Source organism: Vanessa tameamea, chromosome 29 (assembly GCF_037043105.1).
Source record: "Vanessa tameamea isolate UH-Manoa-2023 chromosome 29, ilVanTame1 primary haplotype, whole genome shotgun sequence".
Lineage (NCBI taxonomy): Eukaryota > Metazoa > Arthropoda > Insecta > Lepidoptera > Nymphalidae > Vanessa > Vanessa tameamea.
Window position 1 is genome coordinate 3,870,761 of NC_087337.1, and position 21,441 is coordinate 3,892,201.

General features: G+C 33.4%; 2 protein-coding genes across 4 annotated transcripts in view; one reads left to right on the plus strand and one right to left on the minus strand.

Annotated features, from left to right (window-relative positions):
• LOC113396857 (UDP-glucosyltransferase 2-like) overlaps positions 1 to 21,441 on the plus strand; it is a 191,513-nt gene that overhangs the window by 40,152 nt on the left and 129,920 nt on the right. The gene's annotated exons all lie outside the window — the stretch shown is intronic.
• The window catches only part of LOC113396869 (uncharacterized), a 76,684-nt gene continuing 57,407 nt past the window's right edge, over positions 2,165 to 21,441 (minus strand). For 2 of the 3 annotated variants that reach the window (XM_064219702.1, XM_064219701.1), the window contains 2 exons: positions 21,106 to 21,330; positions 2,165 to 3,432 (listed from right to left, as the gene is read on the minus strand). In XM_064219702.1, the coding sequence (XP_064075772.1) occupies positions 3,240 to 3,432; positions 21,106 to 21,330 (418 nt within the window). In that variant the 3' untranslated portion in view covers positions 2,165 to 3,239. The remainder of the gene's footprint in view (positions 3,433 to 21,105; positions 21,331 to 21,441) is intronic. The other variant, XM_064219703.1, reaches the window with a different exon arrangement.

Sequence of the window (21,441 nt, forward strand, 5' to 3'; positions counted from 1 at the left end):
TTAGTATGCATTAATTTGTATATTATTTTTTTTAATATGGTCTGATTGCAATGAAGTTAAATAAAAGATGCAATATGAACGTCCAATAGATAAAAAATAGAATGACAGTATTTACACTTTGTCTAGGAAGCCGTATAAAACCACTGATCGTGAAGCTTCGAGCTGCTTTCGTTTGCAATAGATCAACTGTTCCATCGGACTATGAGAGTCCCCAGTGCGCTTGTGTTTGCGCGGTCTACACAGATCTTCCAACTCACAATAGCTCGGAGCGACTCCACCGCCGAAGGAAAATCTAGATGGCGCTGCGATCGGTGCATCAACATATCTCCCAAATTATTAGTCGCTATACATGTGTTTTTCTTTAAACATACTTATCTCATAGGAGTTAATATGTATCAACAATATTTTCCGGTTAGGGTTCAATGCCCGCGTGATACGCTAGTGCAATGATCTTCTTCGGACCGAGTAATGAGTATCCCTCGATCACAGCGACGCTAGCGTAGCGGCTTAGCGCGTTAAGGGCCAACATGACACGTTTCAGCGTTGCAGAACTATATCCTGAATAGTTTTCGAAGTCAACCATTGATAGTCAAACTATCCATAGTTCTGCAACACAGCCTGCTTGTTTTGTCAAATATTTTATGACATCTATCTTCAAAAACTCAACCGAGCGCGGAGGAAATTAAAAGCCTATTGGTGGAACACTAGTAGGATTCAACTACACTTCTTAACAAATTTAAATTTAGGAAATATATTGCCAATAATAAGGTGAATAAATAATGCAATCTATTCAATTTCTAAATATTTTATTTCTGCTTGATTTAGATTGTTTAAACTTTAGAGTAAACTCGAATACCTGCAAAAGTACTAAGAACAGATTCCATTAAGAAATAAAACCTCGACCTAATTATTTTAAACCACGTTGAAGATACAAAAAATAACGACAGATTAAAAATTACATTTCAAATATATTTAAAAAATAAAATAATTATGTACTTATTGATAAACATTTAATTATTCTTAAAATACACAATCACATATATACTACACAAATATTGTCAAATACAGGAACTTCGCGCAGTAAGAACTAACCTTATACTAATTCATTTTTAAAATTAAATCGGACGACATTTTTGTTTTCAAAACTTCTATTGAACTCAAATGGAATAAACTACTTATTCTATTTAATACATATGTGACGACTTGAAAGGAAAATATTAATATAATTTTGTTTTAAAACATTCGCCAAACATGTTTTTCGTTTATTCTAAGCTCTACAATAGTCTACTAACTTAATTTAAAAAACTGGCAATCTAAGTACTACTAACGCCATCTAGTATTGAGTAGAATTATTAATTCAAAACTACCGAATTTTTACGAGAAGTTTTAAAAGGTTAGCAACATCAATTTCTACTGCTATTTGAATATTAAATTGATTATCATATTAAATATTTAACAAATCCTTTAAAATTGTTGAAATTATTGATTTCATTTCGATGCGCCATCTTTATTTAATTAAAAACAGCTGTTTAAAAAAAAACCAAAGGTTAGTTTATTGAAGATAATTTACAAACTTAATAAGATTAGTATAATTAAATCGTGTACAATAATTGTAGATAATAAATAAATCATCCATTCTATATAATCTGTTACTTACATTATATACAATATGTATAATAATTTAGAATATATTTTTAATCTACAAACCAATGGCAGTGCGATCAGAAATAACCATAGGCTATAAATATTTATTAAACAAAAAAAAAAACTACTTTAATCTCAAAAGCAGCCGTTGATAAAGATTTAGGGCATTTAGTAGTTTTTTTTTTTAATAAAGATACGGTGCTGTCAGGTAATGAAATAAAAACTTATTAGTTTGGAAGACAGCGTCACACTTTTGCATTTCAATACATAAAAAATTAAAACTATTTTTTGCAACTTTCAAGTACTAGGTAACATCAGGAAGATATTATGTCAAAAAATAATATTTACATTGTTTAAGATTTGTATTAATTAATTGTTTTAATATTACAAAGCGCGCGTTTAAGTTTTTTTTTGTAACGAATGTTACTTAATTTAATAACTAGCACATGTTACAATGACATAATGCAAATAATCTAGTTTTACGAAAATAAGTTGAATTTTTGTCAGATATTTTATTTCGTTTGCCCAAAACATATTTTTAAATCTGATCAAAGTACAATTTCTAACTGCCAAAGAAAAATCCACTTTTGATTTTTTTTAAATCTGTTCTTTTACAGAAGCGCTAACAACTACCATGAATAAATTATGTTCAAATAGGAACGAAAAGAGTATTCTATGTCTATATAATAAATAAGATTTTTTATTATTGACTATATTTTTTCAATTCTGTAATTTAGATTTAATAAAAGAGTACTAGAAATTATAGAATTCTTAAGCCTTATATTTCGATTATCACTTGGGATCGATTTAAATAATTCTGAGACCTGGTGCTAAATAGGGCAATGTTTTTAAATTAAATGTAAACATTAACATGATATTTCACTATTTGCCAAATATTTTTGAAAGTAATTTATACAATATTACACTAATATCTCAAATACTATGAAACAAAGTCGTTTCCCGTCGTCTGTACGCTTAGTTCTTTTAAATTACGTAACGGATTTTAATGCGATTTTCATTAATACACAGAGCGATTCAAGAGGAAGGTTTATACGTGTAATACAGAAAACAACTAGTATCTGTGCATTGTTTCTATTCAGTGTGTCTAGTGCGTGTTTTTTAAATTATTCGACAGCGTTAACGTTCACTGCGATTTGTCAAATCAAACAGCGCCATCTAGTGACAGAAATCGGAATCACATTTTGTGGGTTTGAGTTTATTTATTTCGCTGTTAAAGAGCATCGAACGTCGACTAGCATCCTAAATTGACAACGTTAACGCTCGTGATTATATTTCGTGAGTGCGGACAGATATTTTGACAATTTGAAATTAACGTTAAATGAATGGTGAAGTAATTTTGTAAAATTCGTACTAAAAAATTCGTAAAAAAATTAATCGTATTACCAAATTTAAGGGTAACATTGGACCATTTAGCACTAGGGCATGGAATTATAAGGTATATTTTTGACATTACAAATTATTTGTTTTAACTATAATGAGAAAGGCTAAAATAAATATTTTATTTATCAATTTTCTAAACTTATGATTCAACTTTATTGCTTTGAATTTTCTTTATTGCTCAAATGTTGCCATATTTAATAAGGGAGATTATCTCTTAAGAACGCCTGCTTCATGTAACCCCTCCTCAGACATTTCCCCCACCAGGATCGCTGCGTGCACATCTTGACTGGTTTCAGTATGAAACATTTCGTCTGGACAATGTTGAAAAACAGCTTCCCGACCATGTTCGAAACTGACGTATCTGCAAGTTTAAGACACGCGCGAAATCTGAAAAAAGAAATGTTTTTTTTTAATACACAATTTTGGCAACGGTGAAAAGTTTTATGTCTTATAAATTTTTAATATCTAAAAAAGTATAAATTTGATACTTATATATTACATATTATTATAAATATTGTTTCGTTTGTAAAATTATTAATCTGTGAAATATATGTACATAGGTATATAGCTAGAATTTGTTTATAGTATTGTTCTTCAAATTATTGAATGAAGTAACATTCGTATTCTATTTTCAAATGCGAAGCGTTGATTGTTTATTAACGCCCTTTGAACTAACAATTTTTGTTCTATAACAAAAAAAATATTGGACAACATCACACAAATTACTCTGATCCCAATGTAAGTAGCTAAATCACTTGTGTTATGGAAATCAGAAGTAACGACGGCACCACAAACACCCAGACCCAAGACAACATAGAAAACTAATGAAATTTTCCTACATCGACTCGGCATGACCATGAAAACCGGTGTACACAGTACTCGACCACGGTGGTCGTCAAGATTTGCCATAGTTTCGCCAGTTGTGTGTAAACCAATTTGATTATTATTGATATTGTAAATTATTTGAAACGGAATGGAAGTGTGTAACAGGAGAGTGAGAGTGAGAGTGAGAAAGGCGTGCTATTTGATTAACAAACGCGCGGTGTTAGAGTCCATCAGATGGTACCAACCATGGCCGGACCGTGTGTTAAGGGGGCCTTGGACTAACACTACTTAGGGGCCCACCTAAGACATACCTGAACGTAGACTTGAATTAAATTAATTGAATGGGTTTGATTAATTGCTCTCGCAGGACTCAAACCATACGATCTGTTTAATTTAATAAAGTTATGGATTCTTACGCATTATCGTCTATTTTTGATTTTGACTTGACTTCGCTGGGGCCCCTTGAATCCACGGGGCCCTGAGCTGAAGCCCAAAAAGCCATATGGGAGATCCGGCCCTGGTACCAACCCATGTCCCGAGGTTATATATTGTTAATCAAATCAAAATATACTTTATTCAAGTAGGCCTTTATGAGCACTTTTGAATCGTCATTTAACAAACTATTTAAAGTAAAGCTACCACCGGTCCGGAATGCAGATTCTACCGAGAAGAACCGGCAAGTAACTCAGTAGTTACTCTTTTCCAACATCTAAAAATACAGTCATGTTAGTTAAATACAATTATATATGTATGTTATGTCTCCTGCCTGGAAGTCAACCAGTATTAACTCCACTCTTAGTATTGTTGATAGTTATCAAGGTGGAATATAATGCGTCATCAGAAAGGCTCTTATCTATTTCGTTTGTTTTATCTCGGGATGTTACAGTTTTAAAAAGAAAACAGTCGATCCCTAATGCAGTGAGGGTAGGATCGACTTAACGGTCAGCTAAGGTAGGTATTTTATTGGTGCCGCAGTTACATAACATAAACATAATCAACCTGTAAATTTCCCACTGCTGGGCTAAGGCCTCCTCTCCCGTTGAGGAGAAGGTATAGAGCATATTCCACCACGCTGCTCCAATGCGGGTTGGTGGAATACACATGTGGTAGAATTTCGTTGAAATTAGACACATGCAGGTTTCCTCACGATGTTTTCCTTCATCGCCGAGCACGAGATGAATTATAAACACAAATTAAGCACATGAAAATTCAGTGGTGCCTGCCTGGGTTTGAACCCGAAATCATCGGTTAAGATGCACGCGTTCTAACCACTGGGCCATCTCGGCTCTTTTTGGTGCCGCAGTTTCTTATTACAAAATCATAATTTAAAAACGCTGTAAATAATAAATTTTAATAACCAAACCTACTTAAGTAGATTCATAAAAAGTCTCGACAACAAAATCAGAGGAAATTAAAATAATGCTGACAAAATATGCGATGAAATCCGTAATAAAATTTTTAGTAACATTTCTATTGCCACCATAACACCATCATAAAAGTTTACTATAAAAACGTAGCACGTTTTCGATCAATTCGTCGGCATTTGAATATTTTCGTTCATATTTTTCTGGTCTAAGCTGTATACAAGATTCCTTTGATTAAAAAAAAAAAACTAGAACTATAACAGTTTAGAATGATATTATATGTACTACGTCACAGAAAAAAAAATCAATGCTCAATATAAAATTCGATTACGCGATTTTTTATTATCTGTGCATTCAAAATGACCGCTATTTTACTACCGGCTCCGCCTGTCATCGTTTCGCGCCAAATTTATAGCATGCGTCATAAATTGGCGGGAAGTGCCCGCGCGACGACGTTAAGGAGTGCGTCTTTTGTATGTTTTAAATTAAGAAAAAGATTAATCTACATTTTATATGTTTACTTTATTGACATACTTTGTAATTAAAATAGTGGTATCGAGTAACTATCGAGTTTCTTGTCGGTTCTTCTCGGCAAATCTACTTTCCGAACCGGTGGCAGCTTAACATTTAATTTGCGTTAAGTTCGATTCATGGATCGAACTAGTTAAATCACAGTCTTATAAGCCACTGTTCTCATGGGGTTATATAAGCTTTAGTGTCAAAGACTTCCCTTAAACCTGATTTGCATTATCAAATTCGAGATTTGACTAAATTTTTCAAGGTGTATGTTATTTGTAATATTAAGTAACTTCTAATTTGAAGGATATGTTGCACTCTTGGTGTTAGGAGGGTTTGCCACCATTCCACACGATCATGATGAAAAAAATACGAAATAATATATATTTTTTAAAAATAATATTAGCACAGCAGCATTTTACGGAATTTCTAATTCCTATTTACCCCTCCAAATAAGCCTTAAGCTTTGTGGAGTGGGGGTCGACTATTGCCCAAGGGGTCAGGATCGAACCTGCGCCTTTTGTCATCGCTAGGCGGCCCGAAAACCATTGTGCGATTGACGCTTTTAAACTTTCAAACCAGCTTGTGGCGATAACTCCAATCCCCAATATTGGGTTTTCTATCAGAAGTAACTCTGGATGATCTTTAAGTTGGAACTGAGTACACTTCCCTCGGAAAGCACGTGAAGCCATTGGTCTTTTGGTGGAGCTTGAACTCTATCTGGTCGTATCACACTTTTGCACTATAGAATGTCCTACGTTAACTGGTTTCCTTGAGATTGGAAACGGTGCCCGAAATCGGTCAGGAGTCAGTCATCATAGTTTTCGACGTGAAAGCATGAAGAATAAATAAACTGACATACGCATTAATAATATTAGTTACTATATAAGTACAATGCTACCTAAAAAGGTCATATATATTTTTATGCAATTCGAATTTTAAAAAATGACATCCATTCGAAAACAGACTATATATAAGTGCAGTAAATGGCGGGAAATATGCCATTACGTCAATAGCACGCGTCAAGTGCAGGGGCTGGAGGGTGCTTAACGTTGCATCGGATATATCGCCTTCGACCGGGTTTTGGCGTTTTGCCTTGTGGAGGAAAAAAAAAAGGAAAAATAGTCCTGTCTTTGGACAAGTGTTATGGTTTTCGTATGCTTGTCGTATTTATGATCACTTGTAAGAATTTTGTGAAAATCGATTCGATTTGTTTTTTGGTCTCGTAACATTCTGATTAAGCATATTGTTCTTAGACTGCTAACGACCAAGAGTTTTTTACAATATGAGTAGGTAGATATACGGATGGATAACCTGATGGTAAGTGGTCACTATTACCCATAGACATTAATAGAAAGAAAGAAATATTTAGGACACGGTATTATAAAAAGTATATAAAAAAAAACAAAACAAAAAAGGTAATAAAATGAAAAAAAAATAGAAGAAATTTGGTGAGCAATGATTAGTAATCGTGTCCTAAACAGGTGTACCATTCAGCTTCCAAGTTGGCTTCCAAAAACCCAACACTGATTTTCAATGGTACCCTATGTAGATATGACATTGGTGCTTCAAAAAAAAACTAAACGAAATAACAATTCAACATCGCCAACGCGCCGCCAACTTAGGAAGCTAAGGTGTTCTGTCCTTTGTATCTGTTACATTGATCCTCCCACGCTTTCAACCAGAACACAGCAATACTAAGAACTGCAAGTGGTAGAGTTTCTGAAACGTGGGTGGTACCTACCCAAATGGACTCAAATTCCTATCTGGTTCGTATTAAAATTCTCCTGAATTTGAATGAATGATTTTAGAATGTGTTTTCTATCGATTATGGGCTTAGCTTTGACCACAAATATGACCACGAATATGGTTGGTAAGTTCTAATTCAGCCTAAAATGGAATAAACATAATGTTGGGCTCAGAACTCTTCTTTCGAGGAAAAGTTTTGGGGATTATTCATCACACTGCTCCAATGCGGATTGGACACAGATGTCGCAGATTTTCATCCAAAACGTGCAGGTTTCCTGACGATGTTTTCGTACATCATAAAACGCAAGTAAAGCGGACGAAATTAGTCTAGTTATCATTTATTATTGCTGGTATGGAAATATAGTTTACTAAACAAGTCTTAAAGGTGTTTAATTTTTAATATAGTGCTCCAGAGACCCTCATCTTAGTAGACCTAGTGGGATCTGGGGTTTTACTTTCGGAGTCGGTGGTAGAAATTTGACAAAATCATAAAATCTTTATTCAAGTAGGCTCATAAAAGAACTTTTGAATCGTCATGTTACAGTTGAATTAAATATATAGCTGACCGTTCGGAAAGTAGATTCTACCGAGAGGAACCGGCAATAAACTCAGTATTTACTCTCTACCATTTTAAATACAGAGTATTTCAGTCAAGTACAATTTAATTTTTAATATATAACCCACCTAGAAATAAACGAATACTAAGTATTTTATATAATCTTGTATTGAGTTATATGTTTTATTTTTCAATGTTTTATTGACGTGAGCTTAAAATTTTTTGATTGGCCAAGTTTTGAATAACATTGGAATCTTTTAATAACGAATATCGTGCCCCAAGAAGGTTGTATTGATTTAGCGACTATTAATAAGAAATTGTAATGATTCTATGTTGAATATTAGAAATTTAATTTAAATTTGCACCGCACCGCCTTACTCTGGTCTTGCTATGCCATTATGATGAACAGCTTCAAGATCACAGATTAAGAAACCTTACTAATGTCTGTACGACGCTTACTGAACCTTAAAACCTTTTTACAAGAACCTTTACGGACGTCCAGTTGAATAAACTCAGGTGTTTTTATAGGCTCATCCGAATACGAGACCGTTTTAACTTTTTTGCATAAGATGGTGCTAATGGACCATCATGGATTTAATGGACCACCAGATGGCGAGTGGTCTGATCTGTGTCAGTATATACATTGAATGATTTATTTTATACTAGAGTCACGGGCTTCGGTCGCGTTTAAGTTAGTTGGGTGTTAGGTATAAAAATAGTAGCCTACGTCGTTTCTTGGATTTCAAGCTAGCTTCGTACCAAATCAAATTCGATTTAGCAGTTTATCTATGAAAATATACAGACACTTTTATTTATCTTAGTATAGATAGTGAAAATTTATCATAAACGTCGTCAGGGTTACAGTAAAGTACATAAGAACTAACATACCCTCATGCTAGTATTAGAAATATTTTGCCACCATCTTGTTTTGTTTCGAGGAGAGTGAGAGGGGGGAGGGGGTCTAATCTTAACAGTTCTCAGTGCAGTGTAAGAATTCGGCTTACAAAAACATTTAGTTTTCTCTGGTCAGGCGTGGGAGAGCGCGGATTAATGGCGGCTGACAAAGCGTTGCTTTTTGCGCTTAACGAGCCCTTAGTCTTGGCTTCGTATGCACTTGTACACAGAGTAACTGTGTATAGAGAAAATGTTTTTTATCGTAGATTATTTTTAGCGTATAGTGTACTTGTTCATTGGGAATGTTTAACGTCATATGTAATGTAATAAAAAATCAAAATTGAAGCATTGAAATCGACAACTCATTGTATTGGCTTTATTTTTTATTTGTAAGCAAAATTAGAAGGGGGAGTTTTATTTGCTCTATCTAGTCGTCGTATTGATTTGAATAAAATTAATTAGATATATAAGTAATATAAAGTACTATTTATGGAGTCAAGTGAGTCACAAGTTCGAATTGTAAATTCAAACAAAATTGCAAGAAAAATTATCTGACACAAAAATCAAAGATTTTCTGTTAAATATTTAATACATCTCTGTATTTTCTCTACTCTGCATTAATACCGCGACGACCTTGTCGTTTTCACTTCCAACGTTTGGACGAGTACCGGTCAAGTCGTAGTGTTGTGCTCGTTTACGTTAAAAACGATTTCGATAATTGATAATTTACGTCTCACTTAAAAACAATATTATTAACTATATATTAACAATACATACAATATTTATATATTGATACTCTAAGTCTGCTTTACCCGCGCGAAGTGAAAACTTTACCTATAGCAAATAGAGGTGAATTAATAAAACAGTGTATCTTTCCCCAGAACTCAAACTATCTCCATACCAAATTTCATCTGAATTTGATCAGCGGTGTGAGCGTGGAGAGGTTACAGACAGAGTTACTTTCGCATTTATATAAGTATATATTTACAAACACAATAAATAATCTTAAAATAGTTTAATTTACAAAATGTCGAGCGAATAACACTTCAATACGAAAGGCTATCATTGTTAAGACTATTGTTACTTTTTTTAAATATGTTTGTATGCTGATGGTATGCGATCACCACGGCTTGACATAGACGTTAAGGAAACAAATCACATATGTACAAATTAAAATATATATATGTATATAGCTAATGTACATTTAGACCGCGTATATATCTTTTCGATTCTCAAGGCGAAAAAATTATCCATAACGAAACCATATTGATTTTCTTTAGTTATAAATTATTTTAATTTAAATGGAAATGCCGCTTCGACCACTTTTGTTTTTGTATTATTAGTGTTCATTACAACTCCGTTACATTATTAAATAATGTAATTAATCCTAAATAATATAATAATATTATCCTTAGTCTATTTCTGTAGACTCCCCCCCCCATAAGGGTAGACAATGGGTTACCTCATCTAATATTCCACTACCAAACAGCAATATTTATGTGTTCCAGTTTGAAGGGTTAGTGAGACAGTGTAACTACAGGCTAAAGGGATTTAACATCTTAGCTCCCAAGTCAAGTAGCGCGTTGATGGAAGGAATGGTTAATATTACTGACAGCACCAAGGTGTATGCGCCGTGGTGACCACTTAGTATCGTCACTAAATGTTATATTTAGTGTTATCATATGAACTGGATTAAAAAAAAATTACACGACATATAAATATATATTAGTTAAAATAAATTTTATCGTGGACGAAATAACGGGGCAGCACTGGTTATCGACACGGCACCACCCTTCGCGTATAAGTGGCTTAGTTACGGTATAAGAGCTGCCAAACAGCGAATCAATGCGGGTTACAACTTAAAGAACAAAAGAAGGATTACGTCCGATCCGCCCGAAAAAGAATTAGCGAAATGCCCGCTTTATTTCTCTCTTTTTTTTTTTTTTTACTCGTTAGCAAAGGCACAGGCGTAAAGGTATTCGTCCCGCATGTCTAGTTTTGTTTCGTGATATATATATTTTAGAAATGGCAATTTAATTGCATAACATAAAGTAAAGTCATTAAAAGTTATTGCTATTTGAAACTATTGAAAAATAAGAAACGCAATTATAAATTGTAATTAATGTTGTATAGTATAGAATTCGTGCATTGTTATAGAAATCATTTAAATATTTTAAATAGCTTGTTTTTATATTTTTCTTTTCCCTTGATTTTTGATTTATTCGTTTAATCTTTGATAACTTTTTACTGATGTGTTTGTTTTCTTAATTGTGAATAAATAAAATATTTTTAAATCCTTTGTTTTAAATATGAAAACAAACACTTCAAGTTTAACAAAATGTTTTCACACAATTTGATACTCGATATCTTTACGCCCTTGTACGTTCTCTTTACGTTCTTCAAGCCTTCATAGACAACACCGGCCGTTTTTAAGACAAGTTGACACAAGAATCTTTTGTGTCGAGACGTTCGAAATTCGAAAATCGCGCGCGCTTGAATAGACAGGTAATGGCGCAGAAACCATAGACTAAACAGGTGTCGCTTTTTTTGTTTTCGGTTCATTTTATCTGTGGAAGAGTAATTTAATAGATAGTGATTATTTACAAATAGAAATTGACCTCTGAATGTTTTGATTTGATAAAATGATAACCGGTTACTATTACGTTCGTAATTAAATTTTATCGCAAATATTTATAAACAATAATAATGTAGTAAAATTCTTTATACGTAATCAATTTAAATAATAACATTATTTAGTGTGTACTAGTTTTTAACCGCGGCTTTGCTGCGTGTAAAAGGAGGTCAGACTATTTGCCTTTCCGACAAAAGACAAGGTTTATGCAAAAATTCATTATGAACGGTTTCAAAGTTTGGACTTAAACGCGTAACGCACAAATATACAGACTCACTTTCGCATGTTATAATATTAGATAGGATTTAATTCAATAATGTTAAAGTAATATTAAACGTAAAAATCTAGGAAATTACGTATTTTTAACGTGGTATTACTTATATATCTTTAATATCAATAATGTATTTTTAATCGAAAAACCCTTAGAACGACACCATAAGCTAGTATAATTAAAATCAATAAAAAAAAAAAACAAAATGTCGTTTCCCGCCAAAATATCTCAACTGTCAATAGGCGCCATCTTAGCTTATGGTCGCGTTCCGTTATCGCCACGCTCCAAGGGATTTATAATGTGTGAATAATGCTCCCGAGGTTAAATACACGGCTGACAATACATAAATTATGAACGTCAAATAAGGGTGGGACTCTTTGTGGTATTATCTGTAACTATATCCGAGTTTATTCGCGCGTAAAGTTTTCTTTTGTCGGGAAATTTGTAACGTTAAGATTAATGGCGAATGACCCAGTAGTCAATATTAAAATGTGACCGCTGTGGACAGGCGGTCGTTACTACCGTTATACTCGTGTATTTAACAAAATTAGGGGTTGTATTTACAACTAGATGGAGGGGTAGGAAGCTGTTAGGTACTATGTTGTTTGTACTAAACATTGATGGAAAACTACATGTATGTCGACCGCGACTTGACTCAAATTTTAAGGCGTCAGGTGTAACGCGTAAAACTTACCTTGGATTTCAAGCTTGTTCCGTAAAAAATTTCATCAAATTGGGTTCAGTGTTTTGACCGTGAAAGACCAACAGACAGACCGACAGAGCTACTTTCACACTAAACATGAATTTAGCATTTATATCAGTTATGACAAGGCTGAAATATATGCCAATAATTTTGGTACGAGGATTGCGAAGATCCGATACACGATGCGAGTAGGTATTTCCAAAAATTCTTTCCTTGTCACACCCCTTGGCCCGACCCGTGTGCAAAAGAGACAGTTCCAAGTCCTGGAGGCGAAAATATACAATTGTTTTTATAATTATTGTTTCGGATAACCTTCACGAAATTAAGACAATTTTTGGTCTCAAGAACAGACTCATGAAAGCGCTTTTGAATCGTCGTGTATTTTTGTGTGCTGTTGAATGTAAAGCTACCTCCGGTTCGGAAAGTAGATTCCACCGAGAAGAACTGATAAGAAACTTGGTAGTTACTCTTTTCCATTTTAATTACAAAAACGGAATCGATATTTTTTTATCCTCACTTAGTGGTAGGGCTCTGTGCAGGCCCGTCTGGGTAGGTACCACCCACTCATCAGATATTCTACCGTTCTATACTCAGTATTGTAGTGTTCCGGTTTCAAGGGTGAGTGAGCCAGTGTAACTACAGGCACAAGGGACGTAACATCGTAGTTCCCAAGGTTGGTGGCGCATTGGTGATGTAAGGAGTGGTTAATTTTTCTTACAACTCATTGTCTATGGGCGGTGGTGACCACTTACCATCAGGTGGCCCATTTGCTCGTCCGCTTACCGATATCATAAAAAAAAAATATATAATCTTGTATTGAGTAATATTTATCAATATCAATATCGCAATCGTATCGAAATTTCTTCATTGCTTTTCAGATGTTTTTCTATTCTACTAAATCAACGAAATGCGGTTCGAAGTTGGTTCGTATTAGAATCGACTCGTAAAAATAATTTTAAGTAGAATTTGCAGCCTACGTCGTGAGTTTCGAGTTAATTATTGCACTCTACAGGCAGGACGAATCCTTATTAGTATTAAGAGCTACAGTATTAAAAGCTAATCTCGTCTTGCTCGCTGATAAATCTGAGACAAGCCGGTTATAAATATAAATTTAAAACATTTAAACAATACAAATCGTATTCCTGCTTCGGTAAGTAACTCAACGATTCTCCGAATATCGAAAGATGCAGTTTTTTTCGCTGTCCACCGCCCGCTGAGAGCATTGCCGCGATACGAACGCAATGCTTGGATTAATAGACGAATATTACAAGTAAATTCAATTCAACTGTTTGTGATTTCAAAATATATATATTTTTGGAACGAACTGCTTTTCCGGGGCTCACTGAACTGACAGAAGTCACGTTAGGTGAAAGCGTTATGGGCATAACGCTTTCGGGTGAGCTTTTCCTTTCTTTATCAAAATTAAAATATACTTAATTCAAGTAGGCTTTAACAAAGCCAAGCAAAGTTATGCAGGTTTTATAAACAAATAAATACACACTAACATTATAAGTTCGATCGTTTCAACAAATGTTTGTTACGTCGGAACGACTGAACGGATCTGAATGATATTTCGTACAGATACATTATAATCTTGAATAGCACTTAAATTCTACTCCAGTCATAAGAGGAGAAAAGCCAAACAAACAACATTTGACAGCAAATTGACGCGATATCATTGGTCGAGAGCTTGATTAATCTATGATATTCACTGTGGATTTGCGAAAAACTTGCGTTTTGAACGTCGACGAAACTATTATCGGAATTTTGGAAGTCAAATTAAAGTGGATAAAAGTAGTTAAGTGTAACAGTGTTGTATTATAAATAAAGATATGTTAATCATAAACTCTTAGTAGTGCACAACATAGCTGAGTTATTAGCGAATCGCCTGAAATACGTATCTAAGGTTTGTTTATCTTTATTCCTACTTAGATTGGAATAGGCTATACGTTTTTATCCCGAAATGTACATACACCTTCAAACACCCGCCTCCCTCTCGGGAAGCGAACAATAATTAATTATTTAAGGAATTATAATTAATTGTTTAATATAATTCGTTTATTTGTTTTACAAAATACAAAAAACATTATTATAGAGTTCAGCAAAGGTTATGTTTGTTATGTATTTGTGTCAAGCAATGTAAACACGTTTATTACTAGTTATCGAGCGCGTCTTCGCTCGCGTTTTAGGAGGTTGGTCGTCAGGTAAACATACATAAAAGGCCTTAGCCCAGTAGTGGGAAATTTACAGGCTGTTAATGTATGTAAAAATATAAGATTAGGTGTGAAGTTGTCCATTTCGACCGACTTGACACTTCATTGGCGTTATAGCGAGAAATTTTTTTTGGGTTTCATGACATGACATGTTTTTTGTAACGCGCCAAAAGATATATAACTTCTATGGAAACATTTCTTGAATGGTATACGCGACTAATGGGATCACTTTCAAACCAAAGAGTTACTTAAGGACTGATTAGAAAACTATTTAAACATTTTTGAATTTATTTTTGATGAAATGTAATCAATATGAAATTTATATAAAACACATTTAAGTCAGATAACTAGACATGTTCCTTCTTCAAGTGATTTTTACGAAATAAATGAATATGTCACAATTCAATCTGAATAAATAAAACTGACATTCCAAATTTAAATTAATTCAAACATAATACATAAACCAAACAGATCAGATTTGACATTCAAAGAGTATGTATAATCTGAGATTTTATAATTGTCAGCAAAAACGCAAAGCAAAAGAGATCTTATATATTAATAGCGCAAGCAGATTTTTGTCCCAGTGCTTATGGGACGATGGCTGCACGTAAAAAATCGGTTATGGTCTCATTTTGAAGAGCTCCAGCAGTAGATGTGCAGAAAATTAAAGAGGATTCTTGGTTGCTATTTACTAAATTGTTACAATTTAGCATAGAATCAATTTTAGAGACGGAATAGTTACCGTACGGTTATAGAGCGACTATATAAAAAAAAATTAAAAACGTAAACAAATTGACGACCTCCGTGGTCGAGTAGTGTGTACACCGGTTTTCATGGGTACACCACTCCGAGGTCCCGGGTTCGATTCCCGGCCGAGTCTATGTAGAAAAATTTCATTATTTTTCTATGTTGTCTTTGGTCTGAGTGTTTGTGGTGCCGTCGTTACTTCTGATTTTCCATAACACAAGTGCTTTAGCTACTTACATTGGGATCAGAGTAATGTATGTGATGTTGTCCAATATTTATATAAATTTAAAGTAAATTGTTATCGACAAACTCCAATTCTAATGAACTAATTGATATTAAAAATTTCATTTAAAAGAGGTTTCATCATTTTGGCGCCAAATGTAGACGAGTGACTTGCAGTTTACAACGAAATGAAATCAAAACAAAACCTGTCATAGGTTTCGAACTTCCTAAAAAATCTTTTGAATAAACGCGAAGTTTCGCGTGTGACCCACGTGTTGGGTTTAACATACAACTAACTCTAATTTTAAAATGTCATATAATTAAAAAAAAAATGTCTAATTCCTTCTTTTTTTAAACCTGAAATCATTAAAAAATACAAGCGCCGGCTTTTAACAACTCGATCTCTTAAAAAAAAGTCTCTATTTATTAGTATATCATTAAAACCGATCTACGATTTAATCTGTGGAGATGAATTAAAAAGTTACACGTCAATATCAATTCTATTCCCGCGCTTCAAATGTCAAAGTTGCATTCCATTTTCGAATCGTCTACGGACGTTCCCGCCGTTATAAGCAGGATATTTTCGGGCAATAAAGACGCAGTAAGGTCCTGTTGTAATATATTTTTTTATCTTCATCGAAAAAGTTACCGTGAAGAAACTTTTAGTTTTATCTGTGGTTTTTAATCTGTGTTTTTTATGACACTTGCGTCTGGTTAAAGATTCGAATTAACGAATTGACCAATTACATTATGATGTTGAAATTAAAATTTGTTTCCGAAACATTGATTTGTTAAAAGCCAATCAACAGGATTTTTTTGGAAATTGCATTCGAAATTTAAATTGTCAGAGCAAATTGTAACTTCGTTTTCTTTATCCTGTATTGCTGTTCAATGTTAAAGTGATAGCAAAGGCATAACATCTTGGTTCCCAAGGTTGTTGACGAATTGGCGACGTAAGGATTTACAGCGCCAATGTCTATGGGCGGTGGTGACCACTTACCATCAACAGTCAACACTAATTAAGTAGTTGCATAAACTTTATCATAATTAAATGTTAATTAATTAACATCTGTTAGAAGATCAGATAATTATTAACTTTAAATTATCGTTAATAAATTAAGGTTGAATTATTTAAAGTATTTAACTTTAAATGAAGTCAAATACATAGCAATGATTGCTGACACTATTTACAGAGACAAAAAGATCTGAGTATATAATGTGTTAAATAAAAATGAATTAAAAAATATAAATTAAAAAAAAATGTGGACTAAGGGCCTTTGACATTCAGCCAAATGTCACAAAGAGTGCTTTAAGGAAGTTTAAGAAGATGAGGGCAGAGCAACCCTGATCATAGTACTATAGAACTGTTATACTAATTTATACTCGAAACCTCGCGCGCCTTGATATAAATATTTTCATTAAGAATTATTTTGGTTACAAGTGGTTATATTTTTATTTCTTTCGTCAACGTAACTTTAAGATTAAAAACTATATAGAAAAGTTAAGTTCCATTAAAATCCAGCAGTTTCGTCATGACGCTTAGATGAACAGTTCGTTTATTTTATCTGATGGTAAGTCACCGTTGCATGCATCTACTACATCTCCAAAGTGCCACCAACTTTGGGAACTAAGATGTTACTTCCTTGTGCCTGTAGTTAAACTGTATCACCCTCCAAACCTGAACACAATAATACTGAGTACTGCTGTTTGGCGGTAGAATATCTGATGACTGGGCATCTAGACGGGCTTGCACAAAGCCCTAACCATCAAGGTTTTACAATATCAGGCAGACATTCTCAACAAACTCAAGCCGATTGCACAGGAGACATCATATTGCATAGGTGTGTGCTTCTGCAGACACAAGTGCTCTATTCCCTCACGTAACGGTAATCCGAATTAAATTAATATATAAGGATAATATTTATGTAATCCCAAAAGCTATGAAGTAACGGCCTGTAAATCCACTGCTGGGCTAAGGCCTCCTCTTCCTTTGAGGGGAAGTCTTGGAAGTTATTCCAGGATACACATTTGGCAGAATTTTCTTGAAATTAGACTTAAGCAGGTATTTGTGGTGTTTTCTTTCATCGTCGAGCTCGAGATGATTTACAAAAACATAAAAATGATCGGTTAAGAGACACGGTTTCTAACTTTTGGACCATCTCGGCTCTTAAATCTAAAATTTATATTTAAAAAAAATATATTTCATCACGTGGCCCATTCGTTAGCATGCCTATATGATATAAAAAAGGAGGTTTTAAATAAACGAATTTTTGATCTAAGTTTATATTAATTAGCCTTCATAAGTCCCAATCAGTGTGCACAACAAACATACGGACGGTTTTGGGGTTAATTTATAGTCACCAATTAGATGCTATGAGATGCTATCGGTGTTTTCGTGACGGAACGAAAAGGAAATGGCGTGGAGTTGTGTGACACAGATGTTTTTGAAAATCGAATTCTAGGATTGTTTAAAAAAAATGACGTTTTGATTTTGAATATCGAATGAGTGGAACATTGTAGTGATCGACTCATTGTACAGTTACTTGATAGTGATATTTTTGAAAATCGAATGTTATGTTAGGTTAGGTTATTTGATTCTTTTGTTAGTTTACATTTTTGAAAATAGAATTAAGGAACATTTCAGAAATTCTATTTTTTTATATCTTCAAAGCAATGCAATCTTGCAAGCTTTGTGACCAGTTTACATTATTAATTTAAAAAAAAAATTACAATAAGACCTTAAAAAAACGATTTAAAATAAAAGACAAATTATATCTACAGTAGAAGCAAATAATTCTATTCTATGAAAGGACCCCTTCCTTTTCTATTGGCTGTTTATTACAGGCTGTTAATTGACTGGAAAAATAAGATAGTTGCCTGCGGCATATACATTTACTTGTTGACCGCGGCTTCGCTCGTGTTGTAGGGGTTGATCGACAGGTGATCGGTGTAAAAAAGCCTACGTCGTTCCTCGGAGTTCAAGTTAGCTTTAGGTTCGGCCGTGAAAGCGAAACAGACAGTATAAAGCATCTATAAAGTTTATTAGTATAAATATTTTATATGAAACAGTTCATATATATCGACTGAGTTTCTTGCCGGGTCATCTGAGTAGAATCTACATTCCGAACGGGGGTTGCTTTACCTTTAATACAGTTGTGTAAAAGACGATTTAAAAGTGCTTGTAAAATGCCTACTAGAATATTTTAATTATAATTTTTTTTAATCCAACTCGAAACTGATATTTTATATCGGGTTCCACTCCATGCATTCCTGTTCCCGATACGCCTGTCTTGTTCGGCGACACGGTGCTGATACTTTTTATTATTTCTACTTATTTTATTTCACGTATAAAACATTTATTTTTTATTTTTACAGACGTTGCCCCGATAACGACTCTATTAATGTAATCAGGGAATTTTGTTGTTTTTATTTTGAATTGGAACTAGGAATGCAAGGGATCACTTCCCTACCGATATAGACAAGATATAATTAATAATTTTATATTGTTACAATTATTAAGAAATATATATTTTTAAAAATCGAATGTAAATTATATTTTTGTAAACGACACATTGTTACAATTATTTATATAGTATCGGCTATATTTAAAAATCGAATATGTAGGATACTCTCTTAAGCTATATTTTAAAAATCGAATATTCGAATTCTTGAAATCGAGTTATTATTATAATCGACTTTTATTATTTACAGACTATGTGAATTTTGAAAATCGAATATGCGGAACATTTTTATATTGACTTATTATAATTTTTAGACTGTGAATTTTGAAAATCGAATGTTAGGAACATTCTGGACTTTTCAGTTTATAGACGCAACCACGATAACAACTACATTAACGTAAGACATTTTTTTTTTATTTGTGACATTTGAATGCAAGCACGTTAGATAGACTGTCTTGGATACGGATAAAATATGATAATTATGTATTTGGTGTATGAATTAAAGTAAAATAATTACAGGGCATTTCGTGGACTTTCGTACATTTGTAACGTCAAGTGAAAGGTTTCGTACAAAAGCTGTCTCAACGGTATGAGATATATAAACGATTTCTATAAAAAAAAAAAATATAGTTTATATCTATGTGTTATGGTTAATACGCGAATTATTTTTTATTATTTGTATATATTGTGTATAACAAAAATGGGATATAAATGCGTAGGCTAGATATTTTGAATTCGCTGACCAAGATTTCCTATGACGTTTCACCGCCATCTTGAAAAAAGGGGGTTCAAAATGTTTCTTTGCGATAATTCAACTCACAGACATGATTAGAAAATTTCGACTAGATACTTTTTCGTGGGATTTTTTACGATCTACAATTTAAGTCATATAAATTTTTCACCTACCAATGATACCGGTCGAGATATCGAAATAAAAATCAAATATAAGAGACTCCAAATGGTTTTTTCAATAAAAAAAACAGCTTCGATTCACGTGCATTTCTAAATATATAATGACTGGACTAAGCGTACAACAACATAACCTTAAAACTACTAAGTTTATAGAAAAAAAAAAGTCAAATGTTAACACAACAACACACGTACAACACAACACATTGATACACAAACGACTAAGCACACATACACGTTTAAACACACATTGATACAAAAATCGCAACAACTACACTAATTTATAACGCCCGGATATCATGCAAGACAGATACTTAATAATTTATTAATAAAATAAAATAAAATTACGATCAATTAATTTTATTTTTAATTAATTAATTGAGGACGTCGAAATTAATAAAGGATTAAAGATTGAAATGATATTTTTAGATTAGTTTTATATTATATGCAAACGAATTGTACTTTTGCGTGAAAAAGTCTTTAGATCTAAGTTGTTCGAGTTCGTTTCGCTCATTCAAGCATGGTCTATGGCAGCGTTCCTCAAACGTTTATGGATCTCCGCTCGTAATTCGATCGTTTACTGTAATTATTAAACAAGTTTAAAATGTAATCACGTTCTAATTAATTATAACCGAATCTCGATATAAACTACCACGTGAGAAATTATCAATGTTAATATTGACGCGAGAAAATAAAAAAAAGTCACGAAATATCCCTGCAGTCAATGTAAAAAAGTCGTAAGTAAAAATATTTTTAAATTAAGAAATTGAATGATTACATTATTATTATTTTTTTTAATTGCAATTTCAATCAAAAGTTATCGAAAATATATTCGTTACATAAATTTTCCGTATAATTTTAAAGACATTTTCACGAAAAAATAATAGCGTTTTGATATAGACAACAAATTTGAATTTATTTTGTTTACGCGGCACAGATTATCAAACTGGAACCAATCACAGACGCTAAATGGCATTCCATATTCAAATAATACGAACCTCTCATCACACCTGCAGTGCATAAGCGTGTTTACGCGCCAATTGTAAAGTCCGAATTTCTTCTCCATTCCACCAATCCAGAACGGACATCTTAGATCGTGGACTCTGCAACACCTGTCCGTCCTCGTGTAACCACCGAGCTGGGAATACCGTGTCGCTGAGTAACCTTTCCCGCACCATTTAGTCCCGGGTACGCGGAGCAATTCCATTGCGTCGCGTTTTTTTCTGTCGACGGTTTTTTTTTTAAATTTCGTTCCTTCTTAACGCAACGGAACGACCTCTTTCGGACCACCGACGAGTTTTTATTGTACGTATTATGTAATGATCTTAACCTGA